The sequence below is a fragment of the Monopterus albus genome, unplaced genomic scaffold (assembly GCF_001952655.1).
Source record: "Monopterus albus unplaced genomic scaffold, M_albus_1.0 scaffold67.1, whole genome shotgun sequence".
Lineage (NCBI taxonomy): Eukaryota > Metazoa > Chordata > Actinopteri > Synbranchiformes > Synbranchidae > Monopterus > Monopterus albus.
Window position 1 is genome coordinate 787,716 of NW_018127947.1, and position 20,316 is coordinate 808,031.

Here is a 20,316-nt window from a genome sequence, read left to right on the forward strand (position 1 = left end):
ATAACAGATCTCTCCATACAAATGAGAGGCTCTCATTTGTCCTTCTTCAGTCCCAGCTGCTTCTCAACCTCCTCTCGGAGTTTGTGCTTCTGGATCTGAGAGGAGAGGGAAAATTAAGCGGGACAGCTTTATCACAAAAGTTATTTTACAGGATTTTTGTGCCACTGTGCAGTAGTATGTTGACCTGTTTGATACACTGACAAGCAACTTTATTAGGTCCAACTGAACTGAAACTGTACATCCCCTGGTACCCACTGTAAGAAGTCTACTGAAATAGATATTGGGGCTGCATGATAAATTGTTTTGAGTGTGAGATATAGATCCCTGTGCAACCACAGTCTCATGTAACAATGAAAATGTTCTAAATGTGTACCTATCCAGCAGATGTATAGCTTAGTGGTTAACACCACTGACTTTGGTATGGCAAGTTGGGGTTCGATTCACTGTCAGGGCACAGCGTCAGCTTGGGCCCTTAATGCTATCCGCCTAGCAAGGTACTTCACAAATTCTACGGCAAGGAGGACGCCAGCTCCCTTCAGGGCCGGCCTGTTCAAAAACAACACATCTGCAGTGAACTATTTTACCAAGCAGCCCATGAGAGAAACGAGACCGAGAGGAGATTCACGGTTTCATGTTGGACTTCGCCCATGTGTAATCCGTCTGACTACTACAGCAGCCACTGATCACAGACCTGTTTTTTCTTTACTCTGAATGCATGTCATCTCAGTAAATCGATTTAGACAAATCTTGGAAGCTATATGCAGTAATTTGGGAAATTACCTTTCCAGTAACAGTGAGCGGGTAGCTGGTTACAAAAAGAATGTAGCGAGGGATCTTGAAGTGAGCAATCTGAAAGAAGATGGAGTTAGTGAGCAGAGGTGTCCAAACTGACTGAAGAAAATGAAGAATACTTTGAGCTCATTATGAAATCTTAAACAAGGGAGCTGTGCCTCACCTGTCCCTTGCAGTAGGCATTGATTTCCTCCATTGTGCACTCCTGCCCATCTACCAGTTTGATACAGGCACAGATCTCTTCACCCATACGTGCATCCTTAACTCCAACCACCTGATAATCAGAGAGAGAGAAAACATGAAGCTGTGCAGGAACAGTGAGAGAAGTCGTTGTTACTGGAACACACAACACTCAGGACACTGTCAGCAGAAGATGTTCTCAGTGATTAAATAAACAATATTTATGAGCATATTACTGCATCCATGATACAAAGCTACCGGTGCATGAAGAGTAACAGCTGTGCACACACTGGTCTGGTTCCAAGTATTAGATGCCAAAGAGTGTTTCTTTCACTTATCAATTAAAGTTCTGTGTAAAAAACCAAGTGTCTCTGTGGCTGAGGTCAAGACATCAACCGTGAACTTCTATGGAAAATATTTAGAAAATGCCTCTTCCCTTTAGAAATGTATGTGAAAAAACAAACAATGCAAAATAGGATGTTTGAAATTCATTTTCTAATGCCATCTTTTGGGGGGTGAGGAGGTTGTGAGCACGTGTGTTGGGAAGGATGTGCAGCCCCCCCTGGTGAGCCAGGCTCCCTCTATCCACTTGTCCAATTTGAAGCAAATACCTCATCATTAGAAAACTAAAAACAAATTTTCATCAATCTGACAGACAAAATATATGTACAAGCTTTTAATATGCTAAAATATACTTCAGAAAACAATTTAACATCCCAGTGCTGGATCAGCTGGACCCATGTCTGACTTTATGGTTGTAAACACATCAGACCTGAGTGTGCACATCCTTTCTCCACAACCATAACTACATAAAACGACCTGTGCGGTTCAAGCTCACCTGTGCCTCCTTCACTTTGGGGTGTGTGTGCAGGAACTGTTCGATCTCCGCCGGGTAAATGTTCTCTCCTCCTCTGATGATCATGTCTTTAATCCGGCCCTCGATTTTACAGTAGCTGTATGCATCCATGCTACCCATGTCTCTGAATGGTGAATATGACAAGAAATCCCAGGAACAGTAAACGCATCAGCAAGTGGATGGAAAAAAACTCAGCATCAGCCTTTTAACTAAATCATAAATCTTTGCTTCACTGTATTTCTTATTTCCCTGTGGTTGTTTACATTTTTTTCTGTCATTAAAACAAAAATAAAATCCTGCATATTTACTAATCATATTCTTGTAATATTCATATTCACTTGATTATTTCCGGTTGTGTCAATACCTGACAGCTTCACTCACCCGGTTTTGTACCAGCCATCTTTAGTGATGCACTCCTTTGTTTTGGCCTCGTCGTCCCAGTACTCCAGCATCACACAGTATCCTCGGATCATTATCTCCCCCACTGCTCCCAGTGGCACAAGCGCTCCAGTCTGAGGGTTCACTATTTTAGCCTGTGGAGGAGATAATTCATATTATTGATTCCAGTCAGCAATTAAGATTAACTGATATTAGGCCATTTTTTTTACACAGTAACATACAGTAGCTGTGCCTCTTTCTTCAAAAAATACTATGCAATTTAAAATACCTGCTGATAAAGTAACGGTTCCTTTTTCGATGCTAATGATGGTGTTTCAGCAGGTTTAGCTTACTAGACAAAATGATTAAGGAAAATTATGATTTAGCATTATGTTTAAAGCTATACTCGCATCACAGGTATTGATGCTCAATCCATTTGGCAAATCTGACTTTTTCTGTTGATGGATCACATCCATGTGTGTAAGTGAACACCACTGAGTTACAAACTGAAACGTGAGTTATGTGCGTACATGAATAGCAAGGTCGTTTGTGCGACCATCAAATTGCACTGTTTACTCACAAACATGCAGTGTGAATGTAGCTTTAGTTTTCTGTGATGAAAATAGCATGCTGAGGCACCTCTGTATGATCCATGATGTACCCAACGGTCTCCGACTTCCTCTCCATGTTGTCTAAGGGCCAGCCGCCAAACGTCACGGGGCTGTTCTCTGTGGTGCCGTATACAATCTGTCAGCCACACAACACATCAGAGGAAAATAAAGGTGCTGGAATAACTTGAATAAAAAGCTGGAGTTGCTTTACTGATTGTAATTTTACATTCAGCAAGAAACAAGGTCATACAAAAAAAAATTCTACAAATAAAATCTAATCAAGAGCATAAAATAAACTGTTCAGGGCTCAAGGGTGCAAAGGTCCGCTGGGCGATCAGAACCTGCAGTGCAGTTTAGTGGTGGTTATGGTGAGGGAGGAGGCAACATTGCCAATAAAATGCTAGATTTGTTAAGTAAACACTAGATTCCATTTATCCAGGGTGGGCCCATCCATCTCATAAATACACCCACGTGAAGCCAAACCATCATCTGACCAGAGCCAGTCAACAACATCCAGCTCCTTCTTTTCTAAATCTTACTTTATTATTACAAGCAGGTGTAATGAACACCAAAACAAAGCCCTGTTCTCAGATCTTTTTCAATTGTCTTGCAAGCAACAGATCACAGTCACAGGAACAATTCACAGCTCTGTCTGAAAAAGACCGCAACGCCGTGCTCCTTTCTCCAAAGGAAGAACACATGCAGGAATGTACAGTGGTATCTAAAGCTTTTAGTCCTTGGATGCTAGAAGTATCATTTGCAACTGTAATGACATGAAACAGCATCTCGCTTCTTGCCAAACATCTGGAGACTATCTAGGTTATAAAACAGCTGCACAGGAGTGGCTCCTTCTCCTGCCGCCGCAGACGGAAAAACAAGGTGTCTGGGCACAAATCAAACCTGACCTCTGGCCACGTTCAACATTCACCTGGAAGTTACTGAGGTCTTTTTAAAGAAAAAACAACAACAAATGAAGCCAGTGCAGAGCAAGTGTCTTTTCTTATTTTCTGTCTGGACATGTGCATCCTGCAAGCTGACTGTCTGTTCACACTCAAAGTCCTGTAAAAATGATGCCAGCAGCAAAGAGAATGAGTGGTCCAGTGTGGTTTTCCTACTCATTCAGGGTTAAATTCTCACTGATGCCTTCACTTGCAAACCTCTCGCTCCAACACCCTGGCAAGCCCTCCTCATTTTTTTTCCCCCTCAAGTGAGTGTAAATAGTATAAGTATGAGTATAAATAGTGCTGAGTGTACTGTTGACTGGCCATCCTCCTCTCAAAGTGAACGTCTCTCTGCCCTGCCCACCTTAGCACTACTCTCTGTTTCTCTCTCAACACACACAAACACACTTCAGTCCTCTCTCCTTCTCGCAGTTCTTCCCCGCTTCTCTCAGAGGCCGTTTACCAGATTTTCTGATTGTTCTTGTTCTGTTGAAAGACTGAAGACAGTCTAACCAAGGCAGCAGACCAAGTGATATTCAGGACTCTGTCAGGATGCGTTGTGTGAGCTGGATGTTGCTCGGGCCCTGCCTCCTGGTCCTGGTGCAGGGAGCCCTGAGCCAGTGCCCGAGCCCATGCCACTGCCATGGTGACCTTCAGCACGTCATCTGTGACAACGTTGGGTTGAAGAAGATCCCTCGAGTATCAGAGGCCACTCGGTTGCTGAACCTGCAGAGGAACAACCTGATCAGCATACCCTCTGGAGCCTTCAGCGAAAGCAAGGGACTTATCTCTCTGCACATGCAGCACTGTCATCTCCGAGAGATTGGATCCCAGGCCTTCAAGGGGCTGAAGAAACTCATCTACCTCTACCTGTCCAACAATGAGATCAACAGCATCAAGCCCGGCGCCTTCGAGGATCTCAGCGAGCTCACCTACCTCTACCTAGATGGGAACCACATCAGAAACCTGGCTAAGGGCATCTTCTCACCCATGATCAAACTCTTCGTTCTACAGTTCAATGACAACAAACTCCAGGAACTGCAGCCAGGAATCTTTGCAGGTGCCAAAGACTTGCGCTGGTTGCACATGAGCGGGAACGAGCTGACCACCCTGCAGCCAGCCTCTCTGGACGACCTGGAGAACCTCGCCATACTTCACCTGGACAGGAACAAGATGTCCACCTATCCCAGTGCAGCAATGAGCAAACTGCGTGTGGTGGAGGAGCTCACACTGGGGAGGAACCCTATGAGGACCATCCCCGACAATGCGTTCCAGAGCTTTGGACGCTACATGGAGAAACTCCACCTGGACAACATGGGTCTGGAGAAGGTCAGTCTGTGGTTTTAGTGGGTGTTTACTAGATGAAATTAGCATGAATCTAACATGTAATGCCTCACATGCAGGCACTTAAAGGGATCTGCTAAGGCTGTGTCAATTTAAACTGACACCATAACTGCACAGCAAAAAATCCTTCTGGGGTCTCAAAAAGTTTTAATGTATTTCACTACTTTTCTGATGTAACGGAAGATTAAGTCATGCAGAGGACACAATGGACAAGTCATAAATTCACTGTTAAATGTTGAAAACGCTGAATTTGGAAAGGTTTTAGGAGTCAGATTTACAGAAAGACGACGAGACAGAAGTATTCAATTTCCTAATGTTAATTAAGTATTTGGCAGAATAACAGAGTTATGTCATGAAAGGGTTTTTATATCCTCATCTCAATATTTGTTAATTTGTTTTGGTCTGGCAAGTTTCATCAGCATATTTACATGTACAAGGTTGACAGTGGTCAACACACCATAAAGACCACCACACATAAATTCTGTGGCTGAACCCTTTTCATGTAGTGATTTGTTGCCCGGTGTTACTGCCCCCCCATCTGTTTCAGTCCCGTTAATGCAAACCTAATGCTTCATCTCTCCACCTCTGGCATGCACGTGTGCTTTGGGTCATGCAAGATGACCCGTGCCAAAACGAGCAGAATCTTTGTCTTATTACAGAACAACAGTGAGTTAATTTAAGTCCCACAGCAACCATCTGTAACACATCTGCTCATGCAGATCTTACACAGTTTCAGTATGAATGTATACAGTATAAGCTCTATGCTATACCACACTGCCTTTCAGACATTCCTGAGTGCTCAGTTGCTTCATACCTGAGGTCAATTCAGTATTTGAGGGTGCCTGTTGCACACTATCAAGGCATCCAAATGGGGAAAACTGTAAAATAACAACCTTGTGAGAGCCTGCTGAAAGCAGCAGGAGATGCTGAGTGCACATTTAGCCATTTTCTAGCCAAATCTAGGTATTCTTAGTATTTCTGTTTGCTGGACCGTGGCCGAGCATGTCCGAGTCTAATTATTACACAAATGTTATTTTCTACTTTGGCTGGGAGGGTCTTGTAAACAAGTCAGAAGGGGTTAGGAGACAGGTAAACAGAGGCAGGGTGTTCCAAAGTGCATGAAGGAGTATTTTTAGCTTGCCATCGTCCCAGTTGAATGGACAATTGGGCCCTTTGCAAGCCTTCTTGGAAAAGAAGTAGCCCAAAGAGGGAGAAGACAGAGTGAAAACGCCTCAGCCATGCTGGAAGTCATCCATCTTCCATTGCTTCAACATACTAGACCTTCAGCTGCTTGATGCTCTACAGTGGAAATTTCCAAACAGCCTCATCTCAGACTCATAAAACGATCCTTCAAAGCTCAGCTCCTCTGACACCTGCCCTCCTCTTCCCTGGAGGAGACAGCTTGATATGACTTACATCGGTTCACCTAGCACCTCCTTCAAGCTTTTAGCACCCTCACAGATCAATACGAAGTGGAAGTGGAAAAAGGAGAGCAGTGGCTGTCAGTGTTTACATTAAGCACTGGTGCAGAGGGAAGGATGAGAGGACGCTTTCATGCCAGAAAAACCCTGGTGAAATTCCCTCGCTCTGCATCCATCTGCCCTCCAACAACCACAAGGACGGGTGTCGGTGGTGGGGCTGCGAGAACTACAGTAGTTTTAGAGAGATTTGCACACTGTGCCTATTTGAATTCTTCAAAGTGTTGATGTGAAAACCTGTGTGCATCTCTCTGCCTTTTTCTAGTTCTCTGATGGTGCATTTACTGGTGTGACTGCAGTCAGGTCGCTGCACCTGGACAACAACAAGCTAAAGTCTCTCCCAAGAAGTCTAGAGTTTGGCACCATCACCAACCTTACCCTCTCCAACAACCCATGGAGCTGCACATGTCAGCTAGCTCCACTGCGCAGGTAAAACACTCACCTGAAGCATTAACACTACACAGCCACACTGGAGCTCTGCAAGGCTGTCATTAAGCACTCACATGCTCACAATGACCTTTTTAACCTGCTGGTGTTTAGCCGGTACAATGTTTAAACTGTGCTTGAGGTGTTAATTAGCACTGAACACAACAAAGTTGAAGCTCATGAAAATCATTATTCTTGCAGGTATTTGGTTGTAAACAAAAATACTGAACAAATTAAAAGGTGCCCTGTGGAGTTTTGTGATGGAGCAGTTTTTCAGGACTGCAGAGCTGCAACAATTAATCAGTCAACTGTCAGTTGTTCCATCTTCCTACATGTTCCTTGTTTCAACATTCTAGGAAATTGAGTATCTTTGGGTTTTATAAACCATTGGTCAGAATAAAAATGGCATTCGATATCACCACCTTGGGCTGCAGGAAATTGACATTTTTGATGTTTTATAGACCAAACAATTAATCAGTTACTTCAGAAAATGAATGCCAGATTCATCACTGATGACAATTATCACTCGTTGACCACATCCTCCATTTTTTTCTTGTGCATGCGCACACACAGCCACTGGTTTCACTATTCCACTGAACTACAGGTGGTGGTAATACGCCAAGAAATGCAGCAATTTGCCAGTGGGGGTAGGGAAAAAGACGACTGCTAGCAAATAAACATGGATGTAAACAAGGCAGGTTTCAAACTTGTAAGAAACCTCAAGATTCTGAATGTTTTAAGGATGGAAATGCAGTCAACATGTTTATTGGAGCTCCCAGATATACAGTGTGTTTTGGTGAGCAACACTGGATACAAACATAACTTCTGTTTGTTTACAGGCAAACGCCACAGGGCACCTTTAATATCCTGACCTGTGGTGATGCTGGAGGAAAAGTTAACTTATCATCCTGTGGACATGTATGTGTCTACCAAACATCATGGCAGTCCATCAAGCAGGAGTCAGGGCCTCACTCGTTGCGTTCTTGGCCTACAACGTTCTGGTGATGCTAGGCAAAACCTCAGCGTCAGCAGACTCCCTCATTATTTGTATAAACCTCCCAACACTGACACTTGCTCCTTATCTTTTGGTTTCTACACACAGGTGGATGGACTCTAGCCGCAATCGTCCCGATGCAGTGTGCTCTTCTCCAGCGGCACAGAAAGGCAAGCAGATCAGGGACAGCACCGCTTTCAGCGGCTGCAGAAGCAAAGCAAAGAGAACCAGGACGGGTACACGTCACTGAGCACGCAGACGCGCAGGTATCTGCCACCAAATGACCAAAGGACCAGTGACGTGCGGTCAGGGGAGGCAGGTGAGGCAGAGCCTCCCCTGTCAATCTTGAAGAGAAAAAAAAGTTAACCATAAAATATAATAAATGTTAATATTTGTCGGCTGGTGTGTGTTGTAGGCCCTTTTGCCGTTCGAATCCGATGTTGAAGGATTTTTTTCAATAAAGAATAGCAGAATTTCCATATGTCCCGTTCAAATACATGGAGGAGATGCGCGATGAGGCAGCACTTTGCTGTGCCTCTCGGTGGGGTGAGGCAAACAGTACGCCTGCCTCAAGGCAGAGGGCGCTAGTGAGCCCACAGCTTCTTGCGCTACCTACAATCTTCTTCGTGCTTGTTTATATTTCCTTTACAATCCGCCTTATCAAAATGGAAGATTACATTTCCAGGCTGAGAAAATTCGCAAATCTGGACTTTCAATCAAAACATTTTTGACAGTCTGGTCATTTTTGTCCAGAAGGATCTTCTTTATTGAAAAAAATTCTTTTTAATATTGCATTGGAACGGTAAAAGGGTTTGTAATACATACCAGCTGACAAATGGATTTCGTGTACAAGTAAAGGTAAGACCATAAACTTTTATTATTTCTAGTTAGAAATAAGCTCAATTGGAATAAATTTTAACCTCAAATTAAATATGGGCCATGTTTGTGTGAAGAATGCTGATATGAGATAAACAACGCATTGTCTGTTAACAGACAATTTGTTAACGGTTCATTTGTATTTGTAAATCTGACTGTAAAAGAGTTAGTGCCTCACCAGCTGTCAACCTCACCGCACGTCACTGCAAAGGACATGATGAGCAAAGAAAAACCCTGAACCAGATCTTTGTTTCCTCCATAATAGGCAGCCTCACTAACAGTCTTGACCCGATCAGAAATAAAAACTGCATTATGGAATAGATCAATATTTTGGGAGATTCCGAAGTTGGCTTTTCATTGAGAGTTGGATGAGAAGATCAGTACATCTTAAATTTGAAGATTTGGCTTAGCATAAAGACAGGAAACAGAATTCACCTGTAAAGCTCAGTAATTAATAAGTAATACCTTGTTTTCCAGCTTAGTGGGTGCTTTTCTTAACTGGGAGCCGAGACTTCTTACTGTCTACAGAACAAACTAATGCCATGTAAGATTAAGCAATGGGCTGTTAGACAGATTGTTACCTCTGGACAGAGCCAGGCTGGCTGTTTCCTTTATTTACCAGTCTTTATGCTAAGCTAAGCTAGCTGGTTGCTAACTGTAGCCTTATATTTACTGTAAAGATATGAGTGGCATCTTAGCCCTCCACAAAACAGCACACACATATTTCCCAAAATGTCAAACTGACTCCACAGGCATTAAAATGATATCAATAAACAGCCAGTTTTTATGTAAAGATCTAGCTACTGGTGATCTTGCAAATAATATACTGGAGACGCTTAACCTCCAAATCTGATGTTAATGACCACGTTCACACTGCAGGCTGAAGTGACTCAAATCCGATCTTTTTGCCCAAATGCGACCCATATCCGATTTCCTTATGACAGTGTGAACAGCACAAATCTGATTTTTTCAAATCCGACCCAGGCCACTTTCATATGTGGTCCTAAATCGGATACGTATCCGATGTTTTGCAATGCGACTTCAGTTTGAATGGCCAGGTCGCATTTCATGCGATTTTTATGTCATTGAAATGCGACAGACGTCACAATTCTGCGCTGGAGGAGGCGAGGGGTAACAAAAATGGTAGACAACGGTGATTCAGGTGGTGATAACGTTTCCCTTCTCACTCGGAAATTATGAATTAATTCTGTGTCAGTGAAGCCCCTCACGGAATCCCACCAGTCCTGGCGACTCCGCACCCACACATTCCTCTGTACAGAGGTAGCAGCCACTGCTCCACAAAAGGCCATAAGCAATATTTGTGCTCTCCTTCTTCTTGATATTCTTCTTCTTATTATGTCTTTATTTCGATTGCAAATTGTCAGGTACATCGCTACGCACATGCTATCACGAGCCACATCCATTTTTATTTCGCAAACACAGTACGCTGCGTCTGACGTCACGTCCTCTTCTGCGCATGCGGGTCACTTCAGAGGTGTATACCGTTCACACATGAGACAGATGGCAATCGCATTTAAATGACTGTGTGAACAACAGCGCAAAAAAATCGGATTTCGGCAAAAAAATCTAATCTGAGCATTAAGACCTGCAGTGTGAACGTAGTCTAAGTGACACCTTCACTGACCACTACCTTTGCACACCTGAGGTGTAACTTTCTGCCTCACTGCGGCTTCTGTTCAGGTCTAAGGGCAGACAAGTTTTATCTGGCTATTAACTTTGTGCCTTTTACACAGGAGAGGAGTCTGTCCAGGTGACTGGCTACAACATGCAGTGAAAGCAATGCTAACTCACTCTACTGCAAGACTGTCCTCCTATTTGTCTGCCAAAAGTCGTCACAAGTGTAAACACACACACAAACACATTCATAGATACACATGCTCTGTATCCGTCTCTCTCACACACACACTGAAAACAGCTGCTGCTGCAGAAAACGAGGGTGATAAAGAGCAGAAAAACAAAACAATGAGCAAACAATCAGGTTCCAGTTCTTTTGAGTTTATCGCCACAAATTACTCTGTGTATTAAACTATATATTTGCTCTGTTATTGATGTAATATTATTGATTAGTGCAGTGTTGATAAACTGGACATGAAGTCTCCAAAAAAGGTTAGGAGGAATTATTAAGCAGCAGTCACTCAGGCATCAACACTGGTTTACCTGCTTTTCTACTGTGTGATGTCTTTTACAGTACCGTGAATGCAAAATGACACAGTGACTGAAAACCTACAGCATTTCTACAAGTTTAAAAGACAGTAAGACCCCACTGGATCTGTCTGCGATGCGCTCGTCAGAGCGGATCACTGCCGGTCCAGTTAATGGTTGTGTTTCCACCAGGTCCAGCCGTGTTCTATCTCTGATGCGTCCCACATAAACATAAATAAAACGGACAACAAGAAACCATTACGAAGCCTGTTTACTGTAAAAGCTCAAAAACCGGGAAATATACCCTACACGTAAAATGAGCACCACAACGAGCCGCTCTGCAGACGCACCCGGTGGGGGATGAAGCCGTATAGAGGACAGATCAGAGCCGGGTCGAAGACAGAACGCAACACAGCCAGATCCAGTGGAAATGAGTTGTAAGACTGAAGATGTGTGTAAGAATAACAGGTTGGTCAAACCATACAAGTTCCAGGCTGTCTGCCTATCACTTCCATTTTCCCTGTATGAAGGCATGTTAACATTTCTAAGATACACACAACTGGATTCATTTCATATTAAATGTCCACAAATAAGAATTCAAGCACAGGTCTAAAAGATTAATAGGTTTTATAGGATCGTTGTTTCTTTACTTTAACACATTTTCTTTCTAATATACTGTACATTTTACTTAAAAAAATAAGATTCAAATAGTAAATTCTTACACTCAAACTATGTGGGTTACTCACAAATGTTGACTTATGTACATCTAATGTATATTCAGTATCTCTACACTTCCTGAACTGTTGAAAGTGGTAACAAATGTTCATATACAATAAACCTTTTATAAAATTAGGCCTCTTTTGTCTTAAATACTACTTGTTCACAAGGGGCCTGATAATGCATTTCTGCATGATAACATCTCTTCATGCTTTTGCTAAATCTAGTAGGTGTTTTTCTACAGCTAGTGGCTAAGAACTGAAAGGGATCACTGAATCAATTTGTAACCTGGAGTGAATTTTTGATCACAGGTGTTTGGTGAGACAAGTCCCATTATCTTACAAATTAAAACATAATAAATTATATTTGTAAGACTGACTCACTGTTAGTTCCTTAATGCCCATTACAGAAACGACTTTCTTGACAAGTTCTGGAGGACAAGAGGAACCAGCCATGACACCTACAGCACAAAAGCAACAGAAGAGGATGTAGCCTGTGAAATGAACACTGCTTTTTCATGGAAGTATTCAGAGACAAAACAAAATATCATCTTAAAAAGGGATTAAATCATGAAGCAGTCACAGCAGACAATCGCTAATGCGGATGCTGCAGTTATCTATAAAAGCAAAGTATCAGCCTTCCCCCTCACCTCCCACCATTGATGACAAGTCGTATTTAGCCAAGTCAGGCTGGTTGAGCATATCGACGTACATGGTGGGGGTGCCGTAGACAAAGGTGCACCTGAGAGAAGAAAAAAGGACGATGAAGAGAAAGCATCTTCACTGACAATTTAACCTGCAAAAATGTGTCCAAACTGCATAAGTGAGGATTTAAAACAACTACAACATGACCTCAAAAGGGATCAGCATGATGACAAATAGACATGCAACCTGCTTCACAGGTCAAACGGGCAAAGCAGATTTGAACAGTTGTGAATCTGTCCTTTGATGGAACAGACCCGTCATTAATGTTAGTCCTCCTACTGGTGCTTTTTGCACCAAGTCTATTTTATTTCAGTGAAAGACTGCAGCTCTCCATGCTTGACCTAAACAGCACTCTGGACAATGGCCGCTACATTGCTTTATCTAGTCATAAAGTAACAACAGGCTAAAAGCTGGATTCTTGCTAAGGATTTTTCTATTGTAAAGAAAAGCAGATGCTGAGCTTCGTTAGCTCTGACAAACAAAATCTGATCCTCACTCAGGGAGAGTCCGTCTCCTCAGAGAAGCTGACACTGATGCTTTCCAGACCAGTCCTACCCTGAAACAACGTGCTTGTACACACAAGCACTTTTGTGACCCTCTTGGGATCAAAGCTCATTTTTTCAACATGAATCATATATCCTAATGTGTCACATTCATGCCAATTGCATAATTTTAAGGAACTGATATCGAGTGCTCTTCCAGAAATATGATTCTTCTGCAGCTCAGCCTTTAACAGGAACTTGGAAACAGGGCCATATTACACCCATCTCAGCCTCTCTCCATTGGCTCCCTGTGTGCCTTAGGATCCAATTTAAAATCCTATTAATGACATTTAAAGCATTAAACAGGTCAGCCCCTCAGTACTTAACCATTTAACACCCCCATCAACTGTTTATAAATCTCATTTAAAGATTTGCTTTTATTCCTTGGGTTTTGAAGCAGTATGAGGGTTCTCAAGTTTCTAATTCCCTGTAATGTGTTTAATTCTCTCCTTAACTTTTTATCCTTCTTTATTTTATGAAGGTATTTGTAGCACTTTGGTCAACTCAGTAGTTTTAAATGTGATTTATAAATACATTTTGATTAGTTTTGTTTTTTATTTGCTTCTTCATATAATAACCACAATATTCTGTGCAACTTCTACAACAAAAAAAAAAAAAAAAACTGTGTGCAACTTAACCCCCCATGGCAACAACAGTTAAAGACTGAATTCCTTCAGCTTTGATTTTTACATTCGAAGCCTAAAATCCCACAACAACCTCTTTGTTACCTTTATCTCAATGAGCCCCAAGGTACAATGCAGCTGCACAATTACTGGAGATTTCATTCTATGCACATTTAATCCTTTGTTAAAGGTGCCTCTTGCAGGTTTAACACGGCTCTTAGATATCATTTTACTACTGTTAGCGGTGCAAAAGATGTAATCCGTATGGATGTCTGCCCTCGGTTTGGCATGTATGTGAACCGTATCCTCATCTTTTCTGTTTTATTTCTTTTTTGATGATGTGGACACAGGCTGTGGTGCAAAGCATCATTGTGCCTCATATTGCAATTTAACAACTGAGTATTGAATCATTATTTTAAGATTTTATTTAAACACTGGACATTTAAGATCATGGGCACAAGAGTGTGCCCACGAAGACTTTCTGCACATTGTACAACAAGCAGCCCTGGTTCACAATAAGACTCTAGCAGCTTTGTTGTGCCAAAGAGGACTATAGACGTGGGGACAAGATCCTGTACAGGCAGGCCAAGAACGCACTGACAAGGGAGATCAGGGCAGCAAAGAGGAGCCACTCTGAAAAGCTGAAAAGCCAGTTTTCAGCCAGTGACACCTCGTCTGTATGGAGAAGCCTGAAAAACATCACTGACTTCAGGAAACAGGAGCTGCCGATACAGTTCTACAGACGAATCATCGAGTCTGTTCTCTGCTCATCCACCAGTGTCTGGTTTGGCTCAGCAGCCAAACTGTGTGTATACATATATTCTTTATATGCAAGTACTTTATTTTTATTTTATCCTAATGCACATTCCTTTTTCTTCTCTCGGCCTTATATTGTTTACTTGTCTATTCGCTGCTTTACAGAAGGACATGTGCATACACACAGAGCCGCTGTACCAGAGTCAAATTCCTCATGTGTCCAACACATCTGGCCAGTAAAGCTGATTCTGAAATGTTCCCTACTTTAAGTGTTCATTAAGTAATAAAAGGAAAGCAAAGTTAGATTTGTTTTTTCTGATCAAAATTAATTACCCAACATGTGACTCAAAAACTGTGATATGATCCAAACTGTGCGTTTTGTGATCCATTCCACCCATAACTACTATAAGTTTGAGACCAAATGTTTGGAACTGACCCAGAATCTGAGATTACCTCTCACGCTCCATAGCTTCTAAGGTGGCCTTTCCATCGTACCCAGCAGTGGGAAAGACCAGGGTGACGCCATGTACAGCCATACATACCCCACCGCCCACAGAGCCAAAGCAGTGGTACAGAGGCACGGGCACACATATGCGAGTGTGAGGCTGCAGAAGCAAAAGTCAGAAGACAAAAGGGTCAAGGTTGTGTTTAGGAATCAGGAATGCTATAAAACTGATTTGTAAAGAAGAAGGTGGATCACTGTGCACTGAGACACGACCACGCTGACAGATGTGCAAGTAGTTTACAGAGTGTGTGCAGTGTTTCCATCTGGACTCACCCTCCAGTTGTATCCCATTCTTTTGCCAACAAAGTAGCTATTGTTGACGATGTTGTGATGAGACAAGGTGGCACCCTTTGGATAGCCAGTTGTGCCCTGATAACAAATATTATAGTAAAAATAGTTTGCTACAGTACATCAAGGTTACTCTGATAAGCTGCTTTATATTGTTTTATGAGCCACACATTGCTTCTGGTGTTTAAACAGAAAAATACATCTACTGAAAGATCTGTAGCTTTAACTGTAATGCTTTCTTATATGTGGCTTTAAATTTGAAATTACTTTCCAAATAAATTTCCCAAAGATTTTCTGGAAAAGAGCTGTATAAATCTGGTGCTAATTATTGGTACAGTAAAATAGAAAGATCAGTTGGTTCAGTCCCAGTTATTTCTAAATACTAACTTTCAGTCATTTCTTCAGGAGGCTCACAGAAACTCAGTTGGATACTGATGTTCATATTTTATGGAATATTTCTCTTTACTTTTTTTTCTTAAAAACATAATAAGCAAATACTATGCCAACAAACATGTTTTCCATTTCCCTTATAATTATTATTAAACTGGACAGGCTTTTCTTAGAAATATTACTATGTAGTTTTTAGGATATACAGAGGAAAATTCCAGGAAATTATCTGGAAAATACGGGACCATGGATGGATTAGCGAACAGGCTTACAGAGGTCCCCAGATCTGTCTGTCCATTCCTACAGAATAAAGCATTACTGTTACTGCATCATCTTGAATTGCTTTGTGGATATTTAAAAAACCTGAACCTAAACATTTAATATCTAAAAAGGTGAAAAAGATCCAATTTCTTTTGTCAGGGTACAGGCATTTTTTCGTGTTATGGGTTGAAAGCTGCCTGTTCGGTCTAATAAAATGTCTGGAGCTCTAATTCAGTGGGCAGATGTTTTCCTAGAAGAGTACAAACCAGGAAATCGAGTCAGAGAAAAACAAACACCACCACCACACACTCAAAGGACAGACACGTTTCAACTGAGCTAAACACAACTCTGAGAATCTTTCAGGTCAGCAGAAATTAATAAGTACCGAAGTGAACTGGATGTTTATGGGGTCATCAAACAAGAGTTGCTTCTGCAAGTCCTGAAGCTGCTGCGTGAACTGGCTGCTGCCCGCCTGCATCACATCCTCAAAATGGAACATTCCTGGCTGTCGACTGTCCAGAACAATTATAGAACGGAGATCTGGGAGTCTGATGAGAAACAAACAGTGGAATATTCAGGAGTGGCACTGTAATGTTTTCTCTGCTAAATGAGTGTGTTTCTGTTCAATCTGTTTTCTGCTTGACAAACATGATTTTTACTGTACATGTAGATAATAATAAAAAAAACGTGCTCAACCCAGTTGGGTTGGTGCTGAATCCTCCAGTATGTACTGAGGAATGAAGTGTAGGACAGCACTATTTTGCAATGTATAAATAAGTAGTTATCTTATTGGAGTGCTTTCCTACTTTCCACTGCAGCAAAACTATCTCACATACTGAGGGCAGCAGGTCAAATCCCAATACAGTGGCAGCACCTGCTTAAAGACACAGTTCACATACCATAACAAAGGCTGTCAGCGGCCCGATAAGCACACTGATCTGTGATGAAACTAATTTGTTTTAGTGAATTGCAGGGGTGAAATCTGGTGAACTCTGAAATGGTAATTTGTACCACTGATCAGCCGCAAGTCCTAACCCTGTGCTATATGCACTGGATATACAGTTTAGTCTGATCCACTGCACGGGGGACAGTCCTGCACGACTCTCCACAGAAAAGCTGAGGCTGTGCGCTGATCATATCGAAGGTGGGGTGGGTCATTGGCCAAACCGGTTACTCTTCATTCTTGAAAGTGTTTCTCTTACAAAAGTTTAAAAATACAGTTTTGCAAACACCTCCAATAAAGCTTGCAAGAAGCAGAGCTAGAAAACTGACTTGGACACCAAGGTGAGATTTCTGCTTTACTATGTGATTACACACAGTGTTGGTCAGTTTTAGAAGAGAAATGACAGGTGAAGCCCAGTGGCTGTACCTGGCGCTCTTGATGTGTCCTGGACTGGAAGACTCGATCTCTGGACATATCTGTCTCAGCATGTCACAGTACTTCTGAGTCTTAAACTCTGCGGGACACACAACAGCTTTGCATCCAACCTGTGAAAACAGCAGCAGAGGGATCAATGTTCCTCAGAAGATGCAGGCTCCGGGTGTCACAGCAGTAAAACCAGTATATAAAAGTCACCCACCTTCCGCAGTGCAAACTCCACTTCTCTGGGCTGGTACGCTGGGTTCACAGACACCTTTTGAGAGGTAAAACCATGAAAAGCTGCTCATGATGGAGAAGAACCTTAATGGTGGGCACACACTGCTGACTTGATACTGGAGCCAACCAAAGCAAAGACAATGCGCATAAACCTTAGGGCCGCCCCCCTGAAAGCTCTGACTCACCAGTATAATGCCAGCTTTGGCTGTTGCGTACTGGAACAGGACCCATTCATAAATGTTGGGTCCCCACATGCCGAGCCTGTCTCCTTTCTTCAGCCCAAGTGCCAGCAACCCGGCTGCAGCCTGGTCCACCTACAGAGACACAGGCAGGTTTAACATGTTCAGTAACTGGAAAGGAAGAAGAAACCAACATTCTGAGGAATGCAAGAAAATTAAACTCGTTTTGTAAACACACTGGAGACAGTAATCATGTTATGGTGATTAAGAAATGTTACGTGACAATTTATTTTTAACACAGGTGTTAACAGAGATTATGCAAAGATGGGTGCTCGAGTTTGCAACTCCCACAATAACTTGACTCACACCTTGTACCTGACTGACTCCAGACTGGACTCTGACATGTGAATAATGTTAAGAGCCTTTCAACGTTTCTCTAGGAGGAAGGCTTTGGTTTTTACGACCCTCTGTAATCCTTTAACGCATCTGCAGTGTGCGTCTGCCAATTGCAGACCTGTGACAGACTTGCATTCACCTGCATGTTCAGTCCTGCTCAGGCTATAAACTTTAACCCTGTGACCTTTAACATTTCATGTGACATCACAGTTTGCTGTGGTTAAACTGACACAGAGAGCACAAACAAAGATAGCAGCACTAATGACCCACAGTTCATTTCTGCACCTGGGCCCACCAACAGGTTAAATCTGACTGAAAGCAGTACTGTGAGGTTTGATGGCTGAATTGATTATGTTGTTTTCACATCAATCGCCTCATGATGAGGATTCCTAAAAAGAAACCCACCTTGGCTTCGCCACCTTCCTGCACAGTATCGGCCTTTTCCACAGCTTTTTAAATGATAATTCTATAATTAGGTCTAAAGTTTTTCTTCTTCATTTGCATTTAGTCAAGATGTAATTAGTCTTTCAAGTCAATTTTGTTGCTATTTTCTGAAAGAAACTGTCTTGTTTATATAATTATTCCCTTGTGGTCTTAGGCTACCTCTCCCCTACTTGGCAGGCATTAGTAGAAATCAACATCATTACAAATGAATGGGTGAATGAATGGTATGATTATTTTGTGTTGCATCTGTCTGAATAAAATAGTTGTGCTGCTGCTGATATTACATCAGATATGTTTGTCCTTAGGAGACTTTGGTTAGAAACAAAACATTGTTTTATGAAAGGATGTTGGACTGCACAAAACAAACAGGGTGAGGTAACAGTTTGGCCAAATTAATACGGCCAAAATAAATAAACCACAGCTGCAGTATGTAAAGAACGCGACATGTGAAAGTGTCGCGTCCAGACCACATCCACAGGCCACATACAGGGTCATGCCATAAAGCCCATTTGCACACGGCAAAAGAACGGTCATTTCCCACACAGTTAATCCAAACAGACTAAAACTAATTGTAGTTTCACCATCGACACTGAATCACAGAGAGATGGAAAAATCGCTAAACTCATTTATTCATCTGTATAGGGGCTACTTTACATCAATTTATATGGAAAGAATATTACTGGGACCTTAGGCAGCCCAAACCTGCGCCGCCTCCCTCCCTCTCCTCCCTGACGCAGCTGGCCTCACCCGCCCCGCTCTCACCTGCAGCCTGAGTCTGTCTTCGTCTTCCTCTCCTCTCTGACAGCTACAATCATGAGACTCAGCTGTTTCTGTCATGTTGTGTTAGGTTTGTATACGCGCTAATAACTGGATGTTAAAGGTAAAGCTAGGTGGGAGCTATTAGGAGGTGTGGTTGCCAGATGTTTAACTTAAGATAAACTAATCAGGTTGCATTTGAAACTTCAACCTTGATCATGTATACATTTTTAAATACCTGGACAACATCCTTTGCACTTCTTTGTCATTCTCTTTTTTGTTTTTCTTTGCAGAACACCTGACTTTATTGACTGGGCGTTTGTCAAGCTTACCAACGTGTGAACACCCGTTACAACAGCGTGACAGACCAAATCAGTTTTGATAATGATAGTCACTTTTTTGCATTATGGGGAGAAAGTACAATTTTTTGACCAAATATGTTAAGAAACATTGGGAAGAGAAACATGAGGTTTTATGTGACCCCCATGTCGGCAGCCCTGGGTGATACATCACTGCAGACATTGTAACCTTGTGACAGTTGTGCTTTTTCTGCTATGACAAATCACGGTGTTTGTTATGAGGGAGGTCCATTAGAGGCTCCAGTATCTCTAATACATCAGCGGTGGAAATATATTTACTCATGTACTGCACTTAAGTACAATGTTGAGGTATTTGCACTTTACTTGAATATCCCTAATTTGTGCTACTTTATACTTCTATTGCATAATTTTATATAATCTAGGCACAGTTAGGCGGCTTGTTTACAGTGGCGTCCTCTGTTTGCATATTTGTCATAGGTATGGTGTAGGTTGTCTATGTGGCCTTTGTCTGATGTAGATCTGAAAACCAAAATGTTGTGTTAATAAAATGAGTTCCAATGATGGACGGTGTGAAGGATACACACCTGTCACTCAAACTTCATGGTGTGGAAAATGTTTTTTTTAAATTATGACCTAGGGGTTTTCCCAGCATTAACCTTGGTAGATTTCTCCGATTTCAACAGACACTGAGATCTTGTGTGTCGACGTGTACTTTTTCCTTTTTTTTTTACCTTCATCTTCTAGTCAACACTAATGGACAGCATACACACTCTGAGGAAGAAACTCACATCCCGCTGAAACT

General features: G+C 42.1%; 2 protein-coding genes across 3 annotated transcripts in view; one reads left to right on the forward strand and one right to left on the reverse strand.

Annotated features, from left to right (window-relative positions):
* Positions 1-13: 13 nt before the first annotated feature.
* Positions 14-20,316, reverse strand: part of acsf2 (acyl-CoA synthetase family member 2) — a 25,439-nt gene continuing 5,136 nt past the window's right edge. Inside the window, exons 2-16 of the mRNA XM_020604644.1 lie at positions 20,303-20,316; positions 17,605-17,733; positions 17,403-17,456; positions 17,192-17,310; positions 16,208-16,370; positions 15,160-15,255; positions 14,835-14,986; positions 12,406-12,497; positions 12,140-12,216; positions 2,846-2,953; positions 2,210-2,361; positions 1,811-1,952; positions 956-1,066; positions 781-849; positions 14-95 (exon numbers count right to left, since the gene is read on the reverse strand). The exon at positions 20,303-20,316 is cut by the window's right edge and continues 185 nt beyond it. Coding sequence (XP_020460300.1) covers positions 33-95; positions 781-849; positions 956-1,066; positions 1,811-1,952; positions 2,210-2,361; positions 2,846-2,953; positions 12,140-12,216; positions 12,406-12,497; positions 14,835-14,986; positions 15,160-15,255; positions 16,208-16,370; positions 17,192-17,310; positions 17,403-17,456; positions 17,605-17,733; positions 20,303-20,316 — 1,541 coding nt within the window. The 3' untranslated portion in view covers positions 14-32. The remainder of the gene's footprint in view (positions 96-780; positions 850-955; positions 1,067-1,810; positions 1,953-2,209; positions 2,362-2,845; positions 2,954-12,139; positions 12,217-12,405; positions 12,498-14,834; positions 14,987-15,159; positions 15,256-16,207; positions 16,371-17,191; positions 17,311-17,402; positions 17,457-17,604; positions 17,734-20,302) is intronic.
* chad (chondroadherin) lies at positions 4,222-12,121 on the forward strand. Of its 2 annotated transcripts, XM_020604598.1 has the most exons (4): positions 4,222-5,087; positions 6,846-7,009; positions 8,109-8,266; positions 10,631-12,121. In XM_020604598.1, exons 1-3 carry the CDS (start codon positions 4,311-4,313, stop codon positions 8,248-8,250), a joined length of 1,083 nt encoding a protein of 360 aa, XP_020460254.1. In that variant the 5' UTR covers positions 4,222-4,310; the 3' UTR covers positions 8,251-8,266; positions 10,631-12,121. The 2 variants fall into 2 exon arrangements, 1 of the variants encoding a protein (XP_020460254.1); XR_002275298.1 differs by lacking the exon at positions 10,631-12,121 and having other exon boundaries at positions 6,846-7,802; positions 8,109-8,171.